Here is an 18,596-nt window from a genome sequence, read left to right as displayed (position 1 = left end):
CCACAGTGGTGTTCACCAAACCACCAGAACCTCTCTCTCAGACTGGCCTACATCCCAAACTGGCACCTGCCAGTCCACACCTTCACCACAGCAAAGCATCAGCAGCTGCTTTTGTAAGCCCTTTGGAATGCAGCGGTCGTGGTTGCAAAGTGACTAATGACTTAACATTGTCGCAGGTGTTTTTCCTAGCTCAATTCCACCCACTCATCATCCAAAATGGTTCAAAATATTTTGTTCGTCCTTTTCCCTTGTTTCAGAGCCTTGAAATTGCCGTGCAGTTTGCTAACTTTCAGAGAAAAACATACTCTTTTATTTCATTCATCTCTTTAATAATTTTGTGTATTGTTCAAGTATCGCACTAGCATATCCTCAGGGTAACCATATTGCACCTTACACTTGTATTGTCGCTACTCTTTACTAGAAAGAGGACATCAGTGTAACTTCCACAAAAAATGTTGCAGAATCCCTTCTGCGCGTCTGTATCCAAGTAGGCACGCATTTAATTAGACTCATTAACTTCATGTGCACCTGAAGTGTTGCAGGGGAAGGGTGTTGCCTTCCTTTTAATTCCCCTAGAGGTCCCATTTACAAAGCTTCTCTAATTTCTGCTAGTGCAATGCACTTCACTTTAGCATAATCTGGTTGTTTTCACACATACAAGAGGCGTAAAAAGAAGTAATTAAGTGTATATCCACATTCTAAATCCAAGGCTATGCTTGAGCTTGAACTTCTACTGTTTGGTCTACGTGATGAGAGCTTCTGACCCTGGTGAGCCTTGAGGAACATCAGGAGGTAAAGAGAGGGTACCACTATGGGCCATTTTGTAGAGCCTCCCTGTAGGTCATCTCATTATATGTCCAGTAAGGTCTTGTACTGACATCATGTGACTGGCAGTGGAAAACTGGGTGTCTGCAAGTGCCCTCCTTAAGCAATTTTGCAGGCTACAAGGACAAAAGGAGTTTATTGCCAGTCTGAGCTTGGGCTGCTGATGTAAGAGTGAGGAGTCCCTATGGCAAGTCACAGGTACCCTGTGCTGTGTGGTGGAAGTGGGGGCACAGAACTGGCTCCAGGCACTTGCCAAGATGGTACTGGCTTCCTGACCCAGCAGTCCAAAGTGCAATAGAGCAGTAGTTTGGCTTTGCATTCACTTCATCTACACAGATCGTTTTCAGTCAGAGATTGACTTACTGTTGTAGAATTATTGGCCATAAACTAGGTCACTCACTGGGCTATACCTAGTTCACTTGTTCCTGGAACCCAGCTTTTGGCCTGTACCTATCCTCTCATAAAGGGTTTAAGTAAGCTTTACTAAACTTGAACTCTGAAAGATGACTTCCTGACACACAATCTATAGTGAAGAATTCTTAACTATTCTCAAGGTAAAATACCCTTAGACTTAAGACTACCCTCCCTTTGATTCCCAAAGAAGACCTTCAGCAAGTGCAAAATATCAGCATGTAAAAATGCCATGTATGTTGAGCTGGGCAATTATCTCAAGGTGTTTGTCAAATGGCTCTCAAATTGGACACCACCCAAATTCCTTCTGAACATTTCCTATGCCTCATTTGGTCACTATGATTTACCAAAAAAGGAAAAATGTCAGGACAGACTTTGCAGCAAAGCAGACAAAGCTAAATGACGTAAGTCGTGCAACTCATCCTGGCTACTTTCTAGTCATCACGGTTGCAGTAAGGAGAAACACCACTTTGAAAGTCCACTGTATAAGGCTCTGAATGTGTAAAAATGAGTTTATGAATGTTTGTGCAGACACATCTAGAGCCAGAAAGAATGATTTCCAAAGAAAACCAGACAAAAGTCAAACAAACAGTCTCTGAATAGAAGGTAAGATGCTCTTTTTAATAACGTGGACACTCACAACAGTAAATGAAGAATCAACTATTCCTCAGTTTATTTAAAATTACAATGTAAAATTTTAATGATATGATGTTGGTAACCCCTTATCACAGGAAGTGAGGTTTTGGTTTGCTAATTTTCTCATTGTTTTCTTATACAAGATTTCTTATGATATTTTGTTCAATTTATACACACACAGACCATTCATGTACATCTTCATGTTAGTCAATCACATTTACCATCTTAAAGTTCTTGATATCTGCAAATTTATCACAGGAGAAATTAACAAGTAGATGTTTGGGACCCGTCTCAAAAGGGATGAGTTTAAACTTTGTACTGGATTTCTCACTGGCTTTCAGTGGTGGTATGCTAAAAATAGGAAACAAAGGGAAAAATATAAGCTGTAAACAGGCTTATGCATCATGCTTGAGTTTCTTCACTAACCATCTCCCATCGTAAGTAAGAATCCCTACCAGTTCAGTGTAGGATGGCCATGCAAAGACCATACAGGACTTGGCTATCTGATATGTATTTAAATACTCAAACCCATGCATCAAGGTCTCTCACAAATACATTATGCAGTGACCCAGATAAGCACACAAAGGGGGACATGCTAGTATCACATGACATAAAACTTCATTGCAGAAGAGGGTGTGAAACATCACTGAATTATTAAAAAAGAATAATCTGAGATCATGAAGAATGTTACTAGAAACTCCTGAATTAGAATAGATTATAGCACCAAGAAAACCTCAGTGTTTACACAGCAGGAAATTATGAATGGCAGTTAAAATATTTTAAGCCAGTATATTTTGTAATTCTTGGAAACTCATGTTTATGGTTTTCCCAAACAGCCTCACCCTGTCATACTTTCTTGTCTTGCCTGAGGATAAAGTTGTATGTGATAGAAAACATGAGGTTGCTAAATTCCCTCAGGAGAGCTTATAATTTATGGGATAGACCATTCCTAGTTGCTCAAGTGCAAATGGCAATGTTAAGTTGCTATGTATGTTTGTTTGCTTGTGTTTGTGTGTGTATTCAGTTAAAGAGCACACAACTGTATCCCAGGTATTTTTTAGAAATAACTGCATTTGCTAGCATATGTCAAAATTTGTGTGCAATTTTGTATATGTACAAAGCAGGGAACAGTCTGAAAATTTAACTTTCTGTTTCTGTTGTGAAATACTGAAGGAAAAAGAGCAAGACAAGATACAAAAATCATCAAAGCATAAAAATAGGAACCTGGGATCTATAGTAAAAAGAACCTATTTTATTCCAGTCTTCTCATTCACCATCTCAACACCATCTAATAGTTTCTTGGCTCTGTTTATTAAACATCTAACATAATTATTTTGTTGAGTTCTGAAAGCAAAGCTTGAAAATCAGTGTGCCTGTAGTTCTTGTTTTGAAAAACTTTTTTTTTTTAATTAAAAAACCCAAACCAGACCAAACTTTTATTGTAATACTCACTATTTTTCCTATTCTCCTCCTGCCTGCCTTATGTATTTCAGCTGTGTTCAAGTTCCAGGCCTTAGTAAAGTAAATTCAATCATCTAAGGAGTAGCTGCTGGTCATGGTTTAGTCTGTTCTTTAAAAGCTGTCCTCCTTAGCTGTTGATTTATTGTGTCTGGAATAGCTGTGCATGAAGCATACTTGGGGTTGCACTTTTCAGAGGTACCACCCTTTGAGATCACAACTTGTGTCTAAACAATCTGTGTTCATTTTTGTTCCCAAAGCTGGGACACTGATGCATCTGCTTTTTACCTGTATGTCTGTCTGTTTGATGTAAATGCAAATTGTTTAGAAGGCTGAACACCCAGATTGGCACCTGCAGTCCATTTAATACAGTGGAAAAAAAAGATCCTGGTTCATATATGCTATAATATGGGTATAGTATGGACAGAAACAGTTGTGTTTCCTGTTGCTGGCCCTCTGATCAGAACAAGAAGGTTCAACATGTCTGGCCTGTAGCAGCATAGATAGCCTCAGCAAAATGTACTGCCTGGGTAAGCATGTATTTTTTGCTGGAACTGTGGGGTCCAAGTTCTGTCCAATTATGACAGCAATTACTTGACTTCCCAAACTATGGAGCCAAAGCCTAGCTTAGATGAAGAGCTGGTTCAAAGCTGTGTGCTTCATTACAAGATGTTACATTGACTGGCCTCCCAAGTTACAGCAAAAAGAAAATGCTGTCTCATCCGACTGTTCAGTTCCAAGTTATCCATGCCTATGTTCTTACTCATGTATCTTTAATAGCAGGAAGGAGGCATTTCTTGTACTTACGCTATCTCAAGGACTCCTCTGAGCAGGTCATTGCCTTCTACCTGCAGCACACAGTCCGTCACTTCCATATCAATAGGATTGGTAAATATCACTTCCACATCCACTTCTTTATTCACTTTTGCTTCACCAAGTACCTGTGCAAAGAAAATGCTTGAAAGGCCAGGTTCTCAGTATTCCTTTCTATCCAAGCCTTCTGAGTCATCAGAAGCGGAGATATTATGAGATGCTGTGGTGGACCATGGCAGAATGTGAGAAGAACATCTCTTCTGGGGAAGAAAGTGCTTGTAAGAAAGAGCTCATTTTCCCCTTTCTCTGCCACTGCAGTTAGAGCAAAGGGACAGAAATTTACCTGTATGTCGATGGCAGGATTGTCCAGGGTGATGTCTCTTTGCACTAGCACTTGAATCCCACCTTCTACATGACATAAAGCTGTTACCTGGATCGTGTTGTCTGTAGTTAACTGCTGTTGATACTCAGTATATGATATCTTAATGGGAAATTGTTTCTCTGGAAGAAAAAAAAAAGAATTGATACACACTTTTATAAGCCCACAGAGTTTCATACCTAATATTAGTATTTTCCTTCTATGCTGTGTCTGGGACTACAGTGGCCTTCAGCCATCACTGCCAAACTCAATTCATGCAAATCTATCAGTTTGCTATAGAGAGAAAGAGTGATTTCTTCAATGTTATCCCTCCTCCATTCCCTACTACCATATTGCCTGGCTTGTTTTCCTCCCAATTGCACTGAAAGATAAGACAGCTGGAGTTCAAGGAGTTTACCAGTGCCGCTCCATTTATTATGGGACATGCTTTGATAGGCCTCATCAGTCCTATTTGCTCATGATATACTGAGATGAGCTGAATGACGTCTTTACATTTCTTTTATCTTTCCTAGCCCTATCTGCTTTTTATTATGTGTTTTTACAGTAGTTTCCATGCTGTAATTCAAATCAAAGAATACTGGATGGGAAGGGATCTCCTCTGTCTCTGAATCTAGGCAATTCCACGGTTTTGGCCATTCGTACAATAAACTTAAAGTTCAGAAGAACTGTAGAGTAGCTATGCTGCATGCAAACACTGCAAGCCACAAAGTACTTTCTAGCAGTATACAGCAGATGAAAAATACAAGAAAAGATGACAAGTCACCAATGCAAAGTCCCACAAAAGTAAGCAAGAAAATGCAGGCAATGTGAATTTCCTAGATTCCTCCAGTAGCGAGACATTTGTTAACTACAAATCGTAGCAAACAGAGCATACCTCCAGAAGAAGGCAAAAATCTCTTTAAGTGGTCCCCATCATCAGATCTGGGGAAGAACCTCCCTGCTGACTGTAAATTCAGCCACTGGTTTAACACAGCCTGTGTGAGCACAAGACCACAAGGTGCCTGCATGACTGTAAGGCCATTAGGCACATGAACTCTGTCTTCACCAAGAGTCCAATTCCTAATGCTTTAGAGGAAGCTGATAGATCCCAACTCCAGAAGTCAAATTACATAGTAAAGAAATGAAATATTATTTCTGCTTCTCACTAGTGACTTGAAGCCTAAGATGAATACAATATAGTATCAGTTGTGAATCAATGATCTTTCCCTTCACTTTAGAAATGCTGATACAGCTATTATCCCAAGCTCTTAATGGTAACTTGATTTCATCTTTGCAACAATACTCATATTTAGGTAGAGAATTTCTTCCATAAGGCTATCAAATTCCATCTGAAAAAAAAACCATTTTAAAAAATCTGAGGTCCTTTACTCAACGGTTCTTCAATGCAAACTTTCTTTTCTGTGGAGTTTAGTGGGCTATTTCAGCTATTTTGATTCCTCACACTTTAATTCCATTCTAATATGCTAGTGGATGAGGTTTCTTGTTTCTGCTGTTAGCCATGTCCTGTTACCTTTCAGTAAGGCCCCTCATAATTGACCAGAACACATTCAGTTCATTTCTATGCTTTTATGTTGTCCTTATCTTTTTATGCAAATTTTGTTAAATTAAACTTCATGTTTACTCAGCATCACTCCTGAGATGCATTTTCCAAAATGTGAATAGTACTGAAGGAAATTATGGTGTGAAACATGCCTTTTTAATATGTTTATAAGTGCAATGTAATTTTTTCAGCCTTTTCTGCATATAAATTTAAGATTGCAGTTTGTTAGAGCTTTTTCCCCCAAGTTGACCAGCTTCCAATGCCCATTTACTGATAAAACAATTATACAATTACGATTAAAAGTTATTTGAAAAATCACCTTCCTTAGGAGACAGAGTGACAGGTATGGAGTCCTTCCAGATCTCATGAACTGGTCTTCTAGTGTACACAGTGCTCCACGCAGTCATATTTACATGAACAGTCTTAGCATCAGACTGTAAGTTTGCAAGAACCAGAATTAGATTGAGATCTTTGCCAACTTCTAAAGGGCCAGCCACCTTGAACTTCCCTGCGATGTCAGGCTTTTGATCAATTTCCTGTGGCGTTGGTGCTGTGGGATCAAATTTATCCTCAAGTCCCAGCTTCTTACGGGCTTTTTTAAAAATATCTCTTTCCTTTTTAGAGCCTGTCAGAGAGAACCATGAAAATTATCCTCAACAGTTAACGTGCATCTCTTATTTTACATGACTGCTAGAGACAAGCCAGCAGAACATAGTGTCTGTACTTACAGAAGAACAGAGCCTGTTTTCCACAGCCACACCTAATTTTCTGGATCTGCAATCAGTAATGTCGCTGCCCCTCCAATAGCATTTTTTTGTAACACAGAATCTTAAGTCCAAAGTTCCTCACTCTTCCCATTTCTATCCCTTTTATGGTTGTAATATTTAGAAATGTAAATTCTTATTTGCTAATACAGAAAAGGCCCCTAATACAAGGGAAGGCTGATGGCAGTGTGTGGTGGGTTGACTCCGGCTAGCAGCCTAACGTCCACCCAGCCTCTCACTCACTCCCCATTCCCACAGGATGGGGAGAAAACAGAAGGAATGCGAGAAGGCTCATGGATCAAGATGATGACAGTTGAACAGGAAAAGCAAAAACTGTGCATGAGCAAAGCAAAAAGAGGAATACATGCACTACTCCACATTGGCAGGCAGTGTCCAGCCACTTCCTGGAAAGCAGGGCCTCAACTCACGTAACAGTTGCTTGGGAATACAAATGCCGTAACCACAAATGCCCCCTCCGTTTCCTCCGCCTTTCACTGAGATTTTACTGCTGAGCACTAGGTCATATGGCGTGGCATACACCTCTGGTCAGTCGGGGTCAGCTGTCCTGGCTGAGTCCACTCGCAGCCACTGCCCACCCACAGCCTACTCACTGTGGTGAGGACGGAGCGGGGAGGAAGAGAGAAAGCCTCCACACTCTGCGTGTACTGTTCAGTAATACCCAAAACGTTGGTGTGTTATGAATGCTTTAAGCGGGTCAGCTATGAAGAACATTAACTCCATCCCAGCCAGAGCCAGTACACAATGGAAGCAAGTTATTTGGGCTCTGCTTTATCGTGCTTTTCACCCTTCTGATACATATTTCCAACAGCAGTGTTCGTTCTTTGCACTTGCAAATTCAGTTCATGATTGTATTTTTTTTTCTGCACAATCAAACACAAAGGTCTGACAAGTTTACATGCTGTTTGACCCTTTCACAGAGTTGCTTTTCCTGGGCCTAAGTGCTGATTTAGCTTAGGTTTCTGTAATAGGCCTTTCATCCTGCTGTCAAATAACTGGGCTGTAAACTTAATTCTCACAAAGCAGAGGCAGTCAGTACACATTAGTAATAGGCAAGCGAACAGTGAATGCTTTACTCAGAGATATTTGAACTTGCCTTATTTAGGTCCCATGAAACAGCTCCATATCAGAAAGGGCAAGGCAGTATTTTTTACTCTTTACCTACTCTTCCCCTTTCTGTTAAAACTGAATAAACCGAGTATAAATTTGGCTTCTACCTTATAGATGCCCAAAATTGCCCACTAAGAGACTCCTAGCCTAAAGTTTATATATGTTTGGGAATGAAGCAGATATGTAACCAGAAGAAACAGTGGTTTTGTTTACCTTCTTCATATTTATAATCATTGGTAACATCTACACGATCATCTCTACCAACTGCCTTTGTGCTGATGAATTGGCCAATTACAGTAGACTTAGAGAACATTAATGTTTTCTTTCCAGTTGCGGGGTCATAATTCCAGTACATGCAGTCTGCATTTACTTCTGCAAATACAAATGGGCAGTCATAGTCCAGATCTACATCTCCTTCTTTGATGGCGTTCCGTGAGGCAGGACCACATTGATAAATTCCTATGGCATCAAGAAAAAATAATTTAGACCTAATCAACTTTTTGACAGTAAGCAGATTACTAGACAGATACTTATCAATGACTCTAGACTTGCCCAGTGCTGTTGTCCCATTCTATCCCTTTCATCCACATAGACCCTCATACCAGGCCAGTCATTAATGTATCTTGTGTTTACTCTGAAGGTACACTTGATGTATTTTATATTATCTCTTGATTTTCAATAGCTCTGGATACCTGCATTGGAAATATAGGAATTGCTGCAAAAAACTGCTCCTAGAAGTCTAGTTTGTTTCTTGGCATCCACAGATTATCTGAGGCTTTTCTAATGCAATAGATAAAGTATTTTCTTCTGCCACTCTATTTCTGAGCAGGATAAGAAATTACTTTTATGGCGGTTTTACTGTTTTTTCCTCTCTCTGAAAGTGACTGACTTTATGATTTTTCAACATGATTCCTGAAATAAAATCTGTGTACCTCCACTTTCCTCTTGGGGAGTTGCATCCAGAACTTGCCATCCACTGTATGAGGGGCCCAAGTCACTGCGGGAAAACCAGCTTTCATTCCAGACATGGAAATTCCTAGGTGCAAGAATGAACAAAGTAAACTACTAGTATGTGTTTCTAAATTCCTGTTCGCATCCATTAATCAGCCATCTTAGTTAAATGTGTTAAATGCCTTAATTTGCATAGGTTCTTATCTGAGACTAACCCCTTCCACCCTGATCCTGACTATATTAACTAGATAGGAGCTGAAAATTGCATTGTGGAACAGACATAAATGTTCAAGGGGGGAAAGCAAATTTGTAAAATTATATAAAATGTCTTGAGCCTGTTTTTCTCCGAAAGTTCTGAGCATGTGCACTTCCTTAGTTTTAGCTGTTTTCCTTACAGCACAATGCTACAGTTACACTTATCACTTATATTTAGAAGGGGTCCAGAACAAGCGGGGGAGTAAACAAGGCAAAAAGTGAGGGACTGCACCTGTTCTTTGCTGAATGCAAGCTTGTTTGAATTGCATTTGACGCTTAATAGTGGCAGTAATTAAATTATTTTCACTGCAAATGATGTCAATGGAAAAAAAAAACCAGGGAAGCTGGTTCTGTTGAACTTTTAAAGTTTAACATGAACTGTTTTTGAAGAATAGCTCCAAAATAAGTCAAGTCCCACTGTTTGATATTTCCAGTGTAATATCACAAATTTGCAGTCATCTGTGGCATTGTAACTGTAACTTTGCCTGCCCTGGCTTCAATTAGCTGTTGCAAGTCATGTCACAGTTCTCTGTTTAACTGAGAAAGAGTGAAAACACCAAGTTTTTTAGTATTATTTTGTAGTATTTTTTTATTGATCCTCTGTGTGTGTAATTGTTTTTAAGGCAATTTTTAAGAAGGTAACAAAGCATTTGTCATTAGAATCTGTACTCTACCCCTGAAGACTCTATAGGCATTGATAGGTCCTACTGTTAAATATCATAGAGCCTTACCATATGCTGTCAGCTGCCCTGTCCAAATGATTTCCAGACGCATCATAAAACTCATCTACACGCAGATTTCCATCTGCATCATGGGCAGAGCTGAAGTTTGTAATTGTACGAGTGGGAATCCCCAGACATCTAAGCACTAAAGAGCAAATAGAAAACCATAGTAAGAAAGCAGTATTTCTGGAATATGAAGTTTCATATAACATACTAATGTCTTGAAAGACTTCCATGTAGGAAGTATTACTAGTGCTTCTTTTAACAGAATCTGTGCAGTGTCCATTATGTGCATGACATAAAACATACCTGTAGTCAATACTGCTGCAAAAACCCAACATTGTCCATATCTAACAGGTTTGAATCCTGATTTCTTCCAGTTTTGCAGGATTTCGCCACTTCCAGTCCAGCTGCTTGGACTTTTCCCACCGTCATAATTTCCACTCCAGTTTCCTAGTAGCACCCCTTGGTCATCATTGGCGTTGACCTGTAAAAATATTCACTAAATTTATGATGAGATAAATTAAGAGTTTACAACAGATGTAGTAGCAGTAGGGGAGAAAAGCCTTGAATGACATTTTAGTGGACAGAAGTCACTGCTTCATGCAGCTGGTCTTCAGGAAGAAGCCTTATCCTTTCAGGGGAATGAAATATGTGTCCTCTCAAGAAATGGAGAGCATTTAATCACTATTTCTCCCACCCAAGTACAGTAGCACCAGGCAAGAAGGCAAACACCAGTTTTCAGTGAACCTTCCTGATGTGAGGTGGCAACTTTACCATTGTATCATTGAATGTCATGATCAAAGCATATCATGCAGCTAAGCTTTCAGAATGTGCCTGGATCATGATGTAGTAAGCCCTCAGCAAATTTACATTAAATTAGGGGAAGTGGCTGACACAACAAATGGGGCACAGTCACCTGGTAAATCTTGGGTACAGTGTCAACAGAAACTCGTGAAGTTCAGGAAGAAAAGGTGTAGATTTCAGAACCTGGGGCAGAATAACCCCATGCATTGGTACAGGCTGGGAAGCAGCTGGCTGAGTGGCAGCCCATCTGAAAGGGGTCTGGGAGTTACAGCAAATGCCAGATTGAATTTGAGCCAACAGTGCTCTCTTGTCGTAAACTGAAAGCCCACGCTAGGCTACATTGGGAAAAGTGTGACCAGGAGATTGAGGGAAGCTGTTAACCCACTTTAATTATCCCTACTGAGGCTGTGCCAGGAGTCCTGTCTCCAGTTTCGGGTCCCTCAGTTCAAGGGGATGTTGAGACACTGAAGAGGGCCCAGGAGGGAGGGCTACCAAGATGGTCAGGGGCTGTGGAACACACAATCTTCACGGAGAAGTTGAGAGCACTGGGCTAGTTCAGTCTGGTTAAGAAGGGGATAAGGGGAATGTCATAGTAGCTTACAACTACTCGAATGGAACAGACTAAGTTGTCAGAGTCCAACTTTTCTCTGTTCTGGCAGGTTATATAACAAGAGGCAACAGCAGAAAGTTGTAGCTTGGGAAAACTGTATTTGACATAAGAGAAAAGTTCCTCACTAAGAGGGTAGTGCAGCTCTGGACCGGTCACCCAGAGAGGCCATGAAACCTGCATCCTTGGAGATTTTCAAGGCAGCCTGACAAATCCATGGCTGAGCTGATCTAGTACCACTGTACTTCCACTTCAAATGGGAGGTTTGGACTAAAGACCTCCAAGGGACTGGTCCTTCAACATACCACCCTGTGTCTTATACTTTCGGTTTGACTACTGGGTATCAAAGTGATAAGTATCAGAAATACCACAGATGAGATAAATCTAGCAGGCTCAGATCAGACAACCACCTAGGTGTTTCTCTGGCCCATGTTTCTGGTGCATACAAACAGTGGCCTAAAATTTTCTGAGGAGTGTCTTCATACTTACTTTCACTGACTACTTTAAAAGAACAGTTAGTAGTTTGGACTTTTTGAACATGTTGCTTACCATTGCACTGAGAACACGGCCCAGATATTTGGGGTCATTTCGGTGAGATACATCTGTGGCAGGATCCTGACGATAGTTTAAGCTTCGATCCAGCATGGAAAGGCAAATATTGAGAATATCTTCTTGAAACTATATTATAGAAATAAGTTAGTGTTTTGGAAACACAGATTACTCTACTAAAAATTGGGATAAGTAAAGCCATATAAGTGTTTAATTTTTTTTAAATCACTAAATGAAGTGATTTTATATTACCATATAAAAATGCAGCCTCAACAACCTGTGAAGATTAGAACTCAAAGAGCTTTTAAAAACTTGGAATCTGTGGACTTAAGGCCAGGACTTTGCCTCTCAGCATTGCTACAGTACTTTACTACCCAGCACACACTAAGGTTTCTGCTGGCTGCACCTCCGAGTCCTAGGTCATATCACTGACTAGTCAATTACAAATCCTCATATTAATCAGTATAACAGGTCTTGGCATGAGTTCTGATTTCAATACCAGACTCCTGCTCTTCAGAGGCATATGTGATAAACTGGAAAAAGCAAACAAGCCCTGGTCACCCAGTTCATGTGAAAACCAGAGCACCCAACACTGTCTGACATTTCAGTGCTGCATTTACCTGGCCAAAGTTCCATCCAAAGCTGTTGATATGATTTTTATTGCCCGCAAAAATGATGCCAAACTCTTCTAGCACATATTCATCACACTCAGCCTTGTTAGGCATGAACACATCATCACCTGAAAAGCCAAAACAAGAGGTATGTACAACCACAGCAGGCAAAATAAAACAAAACCTCAGGAGCCTTAGTCTCCGTCAATAAGAATGCTTGCAGATATCCACCCTTTGCTGTTCTTGCTGTTATAAACAGATCGTGAAACTCAGGATTTCCTATAATTAGAGACAGGGGTTGGGGGTGTCTGAGTGAAGACAGAGGTATGACACTGTCAAATCTGGGACAAGATGGCAGCTGGTAGATATGACTCTTTTCTTGGTTCTACAAAAGACCAGACACGCTCTTCTAAACTTGTGCAGAAGTAGGGAAGCTCTGGCAAAAGCAGAACTTAATATTTTAGGGCAGGGAGTTCTGCAGTAAGTACATGATACAGAGCTGATTTTATGTACCAGAAGGTCCTAAGAAACTGTTAAAGTCTTTTCTTTTCTCACAGATATATTATGTCATGAATGTTCAGCCCCCCATATTAAATGGAGAAGCTGCAAATATTAATGAAGTTACAAGAAACTTACTTATTTCAGGGGAAATTTGACATGTTCATACCTGAAGACCAAGGGTTAAAGAGCAAAACAAAAGTGCCAAGACTTGCTGGAGAGGAGCTGTCACTTGAAGTACTTCGAACACTCAGCTTGTAACGTCCAATGACAGCATTAGGTGGGCTGGAAATGGAGATGCTCACAGAGTTGGAACTGGTAGACTGTAGAACTGCACTCCAGCTCTCCTTGCTCACTGTGCTGGAGATACCAAATGTGGCCTGGGTCTTAGCCAGCTTTGAGGGTTTTGGACCTTTTAAGGAAAATTAAAAAAACCATTTTTTTCCTCAGCTTGCTGAAATAGAGGGTTAGTCGTCAACAAACTCATCAGGGATGTAACCCTCCCCTCAGATGAATTTGTGCCGTATGTTGGAAACTGAAGGAAGCTATCACTGCTAGCTGAGATGGGAGTAATACAACAAACACCTCAAACACTTCCATGGCTATGTGACCCAGCGTGTTGGCTCTGAGGTATTATCTTGCTGCCCTATAGAGCATATCAGCCCAAAAGAATGTCACAAGGCAGCATTACTCTTTCTGTGAAAGAAGTTGGGAGCCATACCTGTTTCCGCGATGAATGTTAAGTTTTGCTCAGGCTGTTCTGTTCCATTGAAGGTGACAATGAAGGCCTGTCCTCTCCTCACAATCAACTCTTTGCTAGAAAATTTACTTGTGTGGTGATCTCTTGCATTTTCTTTCAGGTGCCAGTTGGTACTTGGCTGCGTTGCAGCTATGAAAAAGTGAGAAGTGCAAGAAAACTTGAGGGTACATCCAAGGAGGAAGGAGCACAGACACACTTTATAAGGAGGAAGAAGCAGACACACTCTCAAGAATTGCGTGTTGCTTTCTACAGGTAACTAGTACCCACGTGAGGTTTCCACCAAAAATAGAAATCATTTATTTGTGAGCTTTTTTTGAGAGAGACTCCACCTTGCATAGACTGTTAGAGATTATCTGCATAAATAAATATAGAAGGAGTAATATATCTGGTACTAAAGAAAAACCAGAAAGGCATTTAAGAGGAGAGAACCCTGAGAGAACTGAATACTTGTGAGTTACTTGGATAAAGAATCTGGCTGAACTCAGGTAATTCTTTCAAGGTGCCATCCATTCCAAGACATGGCGTTATACTAACCGAAGCACAGCCTTGCTGCCTCTGGGTAAGAAATAAAGAAACCTGATTGAGCTGAGAAACACTTCTGCATTTTAAACCATGACATGTGATCTCTAGCCCCATTTATGTGTCCTGTACCTCTGATACGACTGACAGCTGCTATCTGTTGGAAGCACCTAACAAGAATATGTTGATGGACACTGGGCTGTCATTTGGCAGTGGGAGAGATGGCAGAATTGGAAAGAGAACACTACTAAAATAATCCATGCGAAATAACGTGTTGCAGAAAGCTCTTGCATGTGAACTATGGCTTCAGTCAGAGGCCAAAGAATAGGCATCTGAGATTGGTTTGGCTCTGACATCATCAGAGCCTATGGAGCATCCTCTAGTAGAAGATAGCTCAATGGTTTAAATGAAGTGCAGAAGTACAGAAGAAAAAAGAGATTATTGTTTTTCCTAAGGCCACTATGTGCTTTTTAAAAATATTTTTATTATTCTCCATCCCCCCTGCAAGTGGGAGAATAGGAAAGAGTAAGAGTGTAGTCCGTAGTAGTGGAACACAGCTGTCCTGTGCCATTACTGAGTAAAAAATCATTATCCCATGTTCAACCAGATTTATTAGTGTAAAGATTTTTTTGCAGCATGATCTTAAGTTTATCAAGTTTAGGCAAGCCTTGAAATAACTCCATTAGTAGTCTTAGCAATGTAGTCACAGTTCAAATGGGGGGAACACCTTTTTTTACAGTATTGAGCCAAGCAGCACATACTTTGATTTTTCAGGAACGTACCTACTTTAAAAAAAAAACATCTTCAGAAACTTAGCAATGTAGGACATCTATTGTAGAACAAGCTGAGGGGTGGGGGATATTTTTCTTTAGAAAGACAGGAGTTATCTGGCAAGGTTGGAAAAGCAACATGGGACCATTTATAATAATTATTAAACTGGTCAATTTGCATATGTATATCAGCATGTAAGCAAAAAAAACCCCAAACCTCACTGCAGCAAACAAACCACCAAAAAAAAACCCCAACCCTAAATTTTGGTATTCTCTCTGCCTTAACTCCAGGTTTCAACCTTCTCTGCTCATTGTAGCCTCCCTCAGCCTTTGCAATGATACCTTCTTCAAGTTCTGCTTTGCTTCTTTTTCTTATGTCAGATTTATCAGTCTCTCATTTGCACTTGTCTGACAATTTCAAATAGCTGCAGGCTTTCCCTTCCTTCCTGTTTGCAAAATACAACATTTTTACATCAGATAATATGCCTGTTTGCCCAAATCTCATTCTGATAAGCTTGCTTGTCCTATGCGCACAATAAGTGAAAAAATGCAATTCCTGTGAAAATTCTTCTCCTAACTCTTGATGAAAGAATTTCCTCTTCCTTTTTTTTCTTGGATCAAAACTCTTTAGAGAAGTAGTGATCTTTCAGTGTCCATTACAGAACTGAATATGAGGTATGGATGTAAGAAAATAACACAGAGCGCCACAGAAGGGGCTTCCCCCCGTGCTCACCTTGGCCCATATCTGATCAATACGTCCTGTATAAGCAGATTCTGGAGCTTTCCTCTGAATGGCCTTCTCTACTTCTGTTGGTCAAGGAATGGCTGGTGCCTTTCACTTCTTTAAAAGTCTAAGTGTAAAGTTGCCTGTTTGCAATATTTCCTGTGGGGGTGGAGCTTGAATAGCCTTCTTTGCTCCCCAGCTTAACAGGCTGGCCATTTGTTAAGAGTTTCTTAATGTATTTAAATTTCTAAGAATTTCAGCATTTAGTTGCTTTTCTTTCTGTTATAGTGATAAAATTATGGGAATAGCAGAACTCCTTCTCACATCACATTGTTTTTAATTTGGAATACTTCATGAGCAATATTTACAGTGACTTTTTCTTTAAATTAATTCAGTGAATGCATTGTTTTCCTGGAGCTGCTTTTTTAGTTTCCACTGCATTGTAGTAATTGCAAAACAATGACCAAGCTATTGCCTCTGCCCCAGATTTAATCAGGCCAAATTTAAAGAACTGATTTTTCATTTATCACATAATTACTGTTTAACAACATTAAATAGACAATCACTCCATGTCATATTTGCATGACACACTACGGAGAGGATAGGCAAGTACAGTGTGACTTGTGATAAAATAGCTATCATTGTTTTCAACTGGTACGCTACTATTTTTTTGATAGGGTATCTGTGAACATGCAACTGGCAATGCCGATTTGTGCACAAAAATCTTTCGCTTAATTTCAAGGAGAGTAATTTTTGCTTATGCTTTGCAGGCGGCTCCACTTTCTGTTAAGAAAGACTAATTCTGATACTTTTATGAAACGACCTGTAAAATTTTATGTACTCAATGCAGTCTTAAGGATGCCTCTGAGTGATACCCATTAAGCTGGACTAGCCACAGCTATACACCTTCTCAAATGCAGAGTTTTAATTGGCTGGGCTTAGTATTCAGAAGCCCAAGTTGTTCTTTTTTCAGGTTTGGATCACATTTGGAAATTCTAGAATCAGAACTTGCCCAACCCATTTCTTATACAGACATATTTTTTTCATATTTCCTATTAAAAAGTGTTACTAGAAGGAACAGTTTTTAACTGTGTATAATTCAGACTGCTGCTTTGAATCTCTGTTCATTAATAATATGCAATGATAAGAGGGACCATAGTTCTATCACACACAAAGCCTAATTGTGATTTTTAAAATGATAGGACTTTAATTCTTAAATTTAAAATTTCTTAGAATTGTATTTTAAAATGCTAAGTCCAAACTTTAGAGGTTTTGGATGTTAAGGTACACTCTCCTACCCATACTTTTAAATTCTCTTAAATGACACACTAAGAATTTTCAGAATAAATTTGCTTTAAGATTTCAGCCTATCCTTAGATATGTAGCAAACCATTTCTCTTTGATAGAAAGATTAGTTACTGTTGAAAGGAAAAAAAAAAAAAAGTCATTGATTATTCACCAAATAGCTGCTGATACTTATTTGGTCACGTTTCACCTTTTTTTGTGTGACAGCAATAGTGTGCTGAATATCATTGTCCTATAGGTCAATGGCATAATTGGTTTTGGTATTTGATGGTATGATAGTATAGTTATAAACAGCATGTGCCAAAAAGCAGATACAGTCCATTTATTCTGGAAGACAGTATGGCAAGAAGAACACGTTGCGTCTATTGCATCAGCTTCTGGTGTTTATACCCAGCTCTAGCTAAGTTGCCTTGCAGGCCTCTTGCGTGCTTTGTTTGTAAAACGGATGAATGATACATACTGGACCTTTGGATTAAACGTTACAGGTGAAGATTGAGAATGAGGGTTGAATTAATGAGAAATATTAACACTAGTCAGAATACTAGTCAAGCAGAATGCATCTGACCCAGACAGCTTCCTGTAAGCCAAGTAGTATTTGCAGAGCTTGTATGGTGGCTGTAAATGTAAGGATTGCACAGGTAGGTGCTTGAAACTCTGGTGGATAGCAAGAGAAGATTCTTTTGGATCTCAGAAAAGGAAAGCTCTAAGCCATCTTAGTATTTTGATCATGTACCCAGCATAAGCTATATCAGAATCATCTTTTGCAAACCGGTTCAGTCATATAACTCATGACATCCTTTTCGAGTGATACCCAGATTTCTTCCCTCACTCCAGTAACTGTGTTAAAGAAATTAATATATAGGATGGAGAGTTCAGCATTGAACAATGAAGGACATCTTTTGTAACAGACTAATTCCCCTCAGTATTACTTTCTCTCCTTTTTTGCATTGTTGTTCTCTTCCCCACCAACTCTGCATGAATCTGCAATGACACTTGAATTCTATTAAATGTCACCTATGATTAATTGTGCCTTTGTGTCAGGATGGGAAATCAGTCCCCAGAATAGCCTATCTGCTCCTTTATTCTTTCTGAGTGCAGCTCTTCCTTGCCTACCCCTAAAGCACCATGCTGCAACTGTATGGCCATGACTCACTGGGGACCACCTCAGAACCTTGAGAAGTTTGGGCTATTCTGTTTCCCCTTGCATTCCCTTGTTGTATAATTAAGCAAGGAATTTCATCAGCAAAACCCACTCCTGCTATCCTAGATACAGAAAGTTAAGTGTTTTTCTACAGCTATACTGTATTTGTGAACCACACTAGGGAGAGTCCTGGGCCCCTAAAACAATGTTATGGACTGACTCGCATCAGCACTCTTCAGGACTAGAACCCCCTGATGTAGATTGGTCAAGTCCATATGGAAAAACATTTGGCTGAGATCTCTTCTGGGCCCTATATGTTGTCCAAGACAGATTTTTTGTTTTCTGTCTTCGTCTTCCATTCACAATGCCCCAAATAGCAGGGGCATTTTGAATGGAAGCCTGCAGCCCGCTGCAGCCTGAAGC

General features: G+C 39.9%; 1 protein-coding gene across 1 annotated transcript; it reads right to left on the bottom strand.

Moving 5' to 3' along the window:
• Positions 1-2,075: 2,075 nt before the first annotated feature.
• On the bottom strand, positions 2,076-15,817 carry LOC104832927 (protein-glutamine gamma-glutamyltransferase E-like). The gene is made up of 13 exons (XM_010569335.1): positions 15,737-15,817; positions 13,676-13,843; positions 13,124-13,366; positions 12,466-12,584; positions 11,846-11,974; positions 10,192-10,369; positions 9,892-10,027; positions 8,887-8,990; positions 8,168-8,413; positions 6,382-6,687; positions 4,487-4,644; positions 4,138-4,271; positions 2,076-2,223 (listed from the first exon to the last, which is right to left on the bottom strand). Exons 1-13 carry the CDS (start codon positions 15,744-15,746, stop codon positions 2,076-2,078), a joined length of 2,079 nt encoding a protein of 692 aa, XP_010567637.1. The 5' UTR covers positions 15,747-15,817.
• Between the last annotated feature and the right edge of the window lie 2,779 nt (positions 15,818-18,596).

This window comes from Haliaeetus leucocephalus, unplaced genomic scaffold (assembly GCF_000737465.1).
Source record: "Haliaeetus leucocephalus isolate CR32 unplaced genomic scaffold, Haliaeetus_leucocephalus-4.0 Scaffold273, whole genome shotgun sequence".
Classification (NCBI taxonomy): Eukaryota; Metazoa; Chordata; class Aves; order Accipitriformes; family Accipitridae; genus Haliaeetus; species Haliaeetus leucocephalus.
This window is presented reverse-complemented; position numbering and strand designations above follow the sequence as displayed.

Bases quoted from the DNA above. Each gene is read 5' to 3' on its own strand.
- LOC104832927 (XM_010569335.1), bottom strand. The intron at 13,367-13,675 runs GTATGGCTCCCA...TTTCCTTAAAAG, and splicing joins AACATTCATCGCGGAAACAG to GTCCAAAACCCTCAAAGCTG. The intron at 10,028-10,191 runs GTATGTTTTATG...TTTGCTCTTTAG, and splicing joins TGCAGCAGTATTGACTACAG to TGCTTAGATGTCTGGGGATT.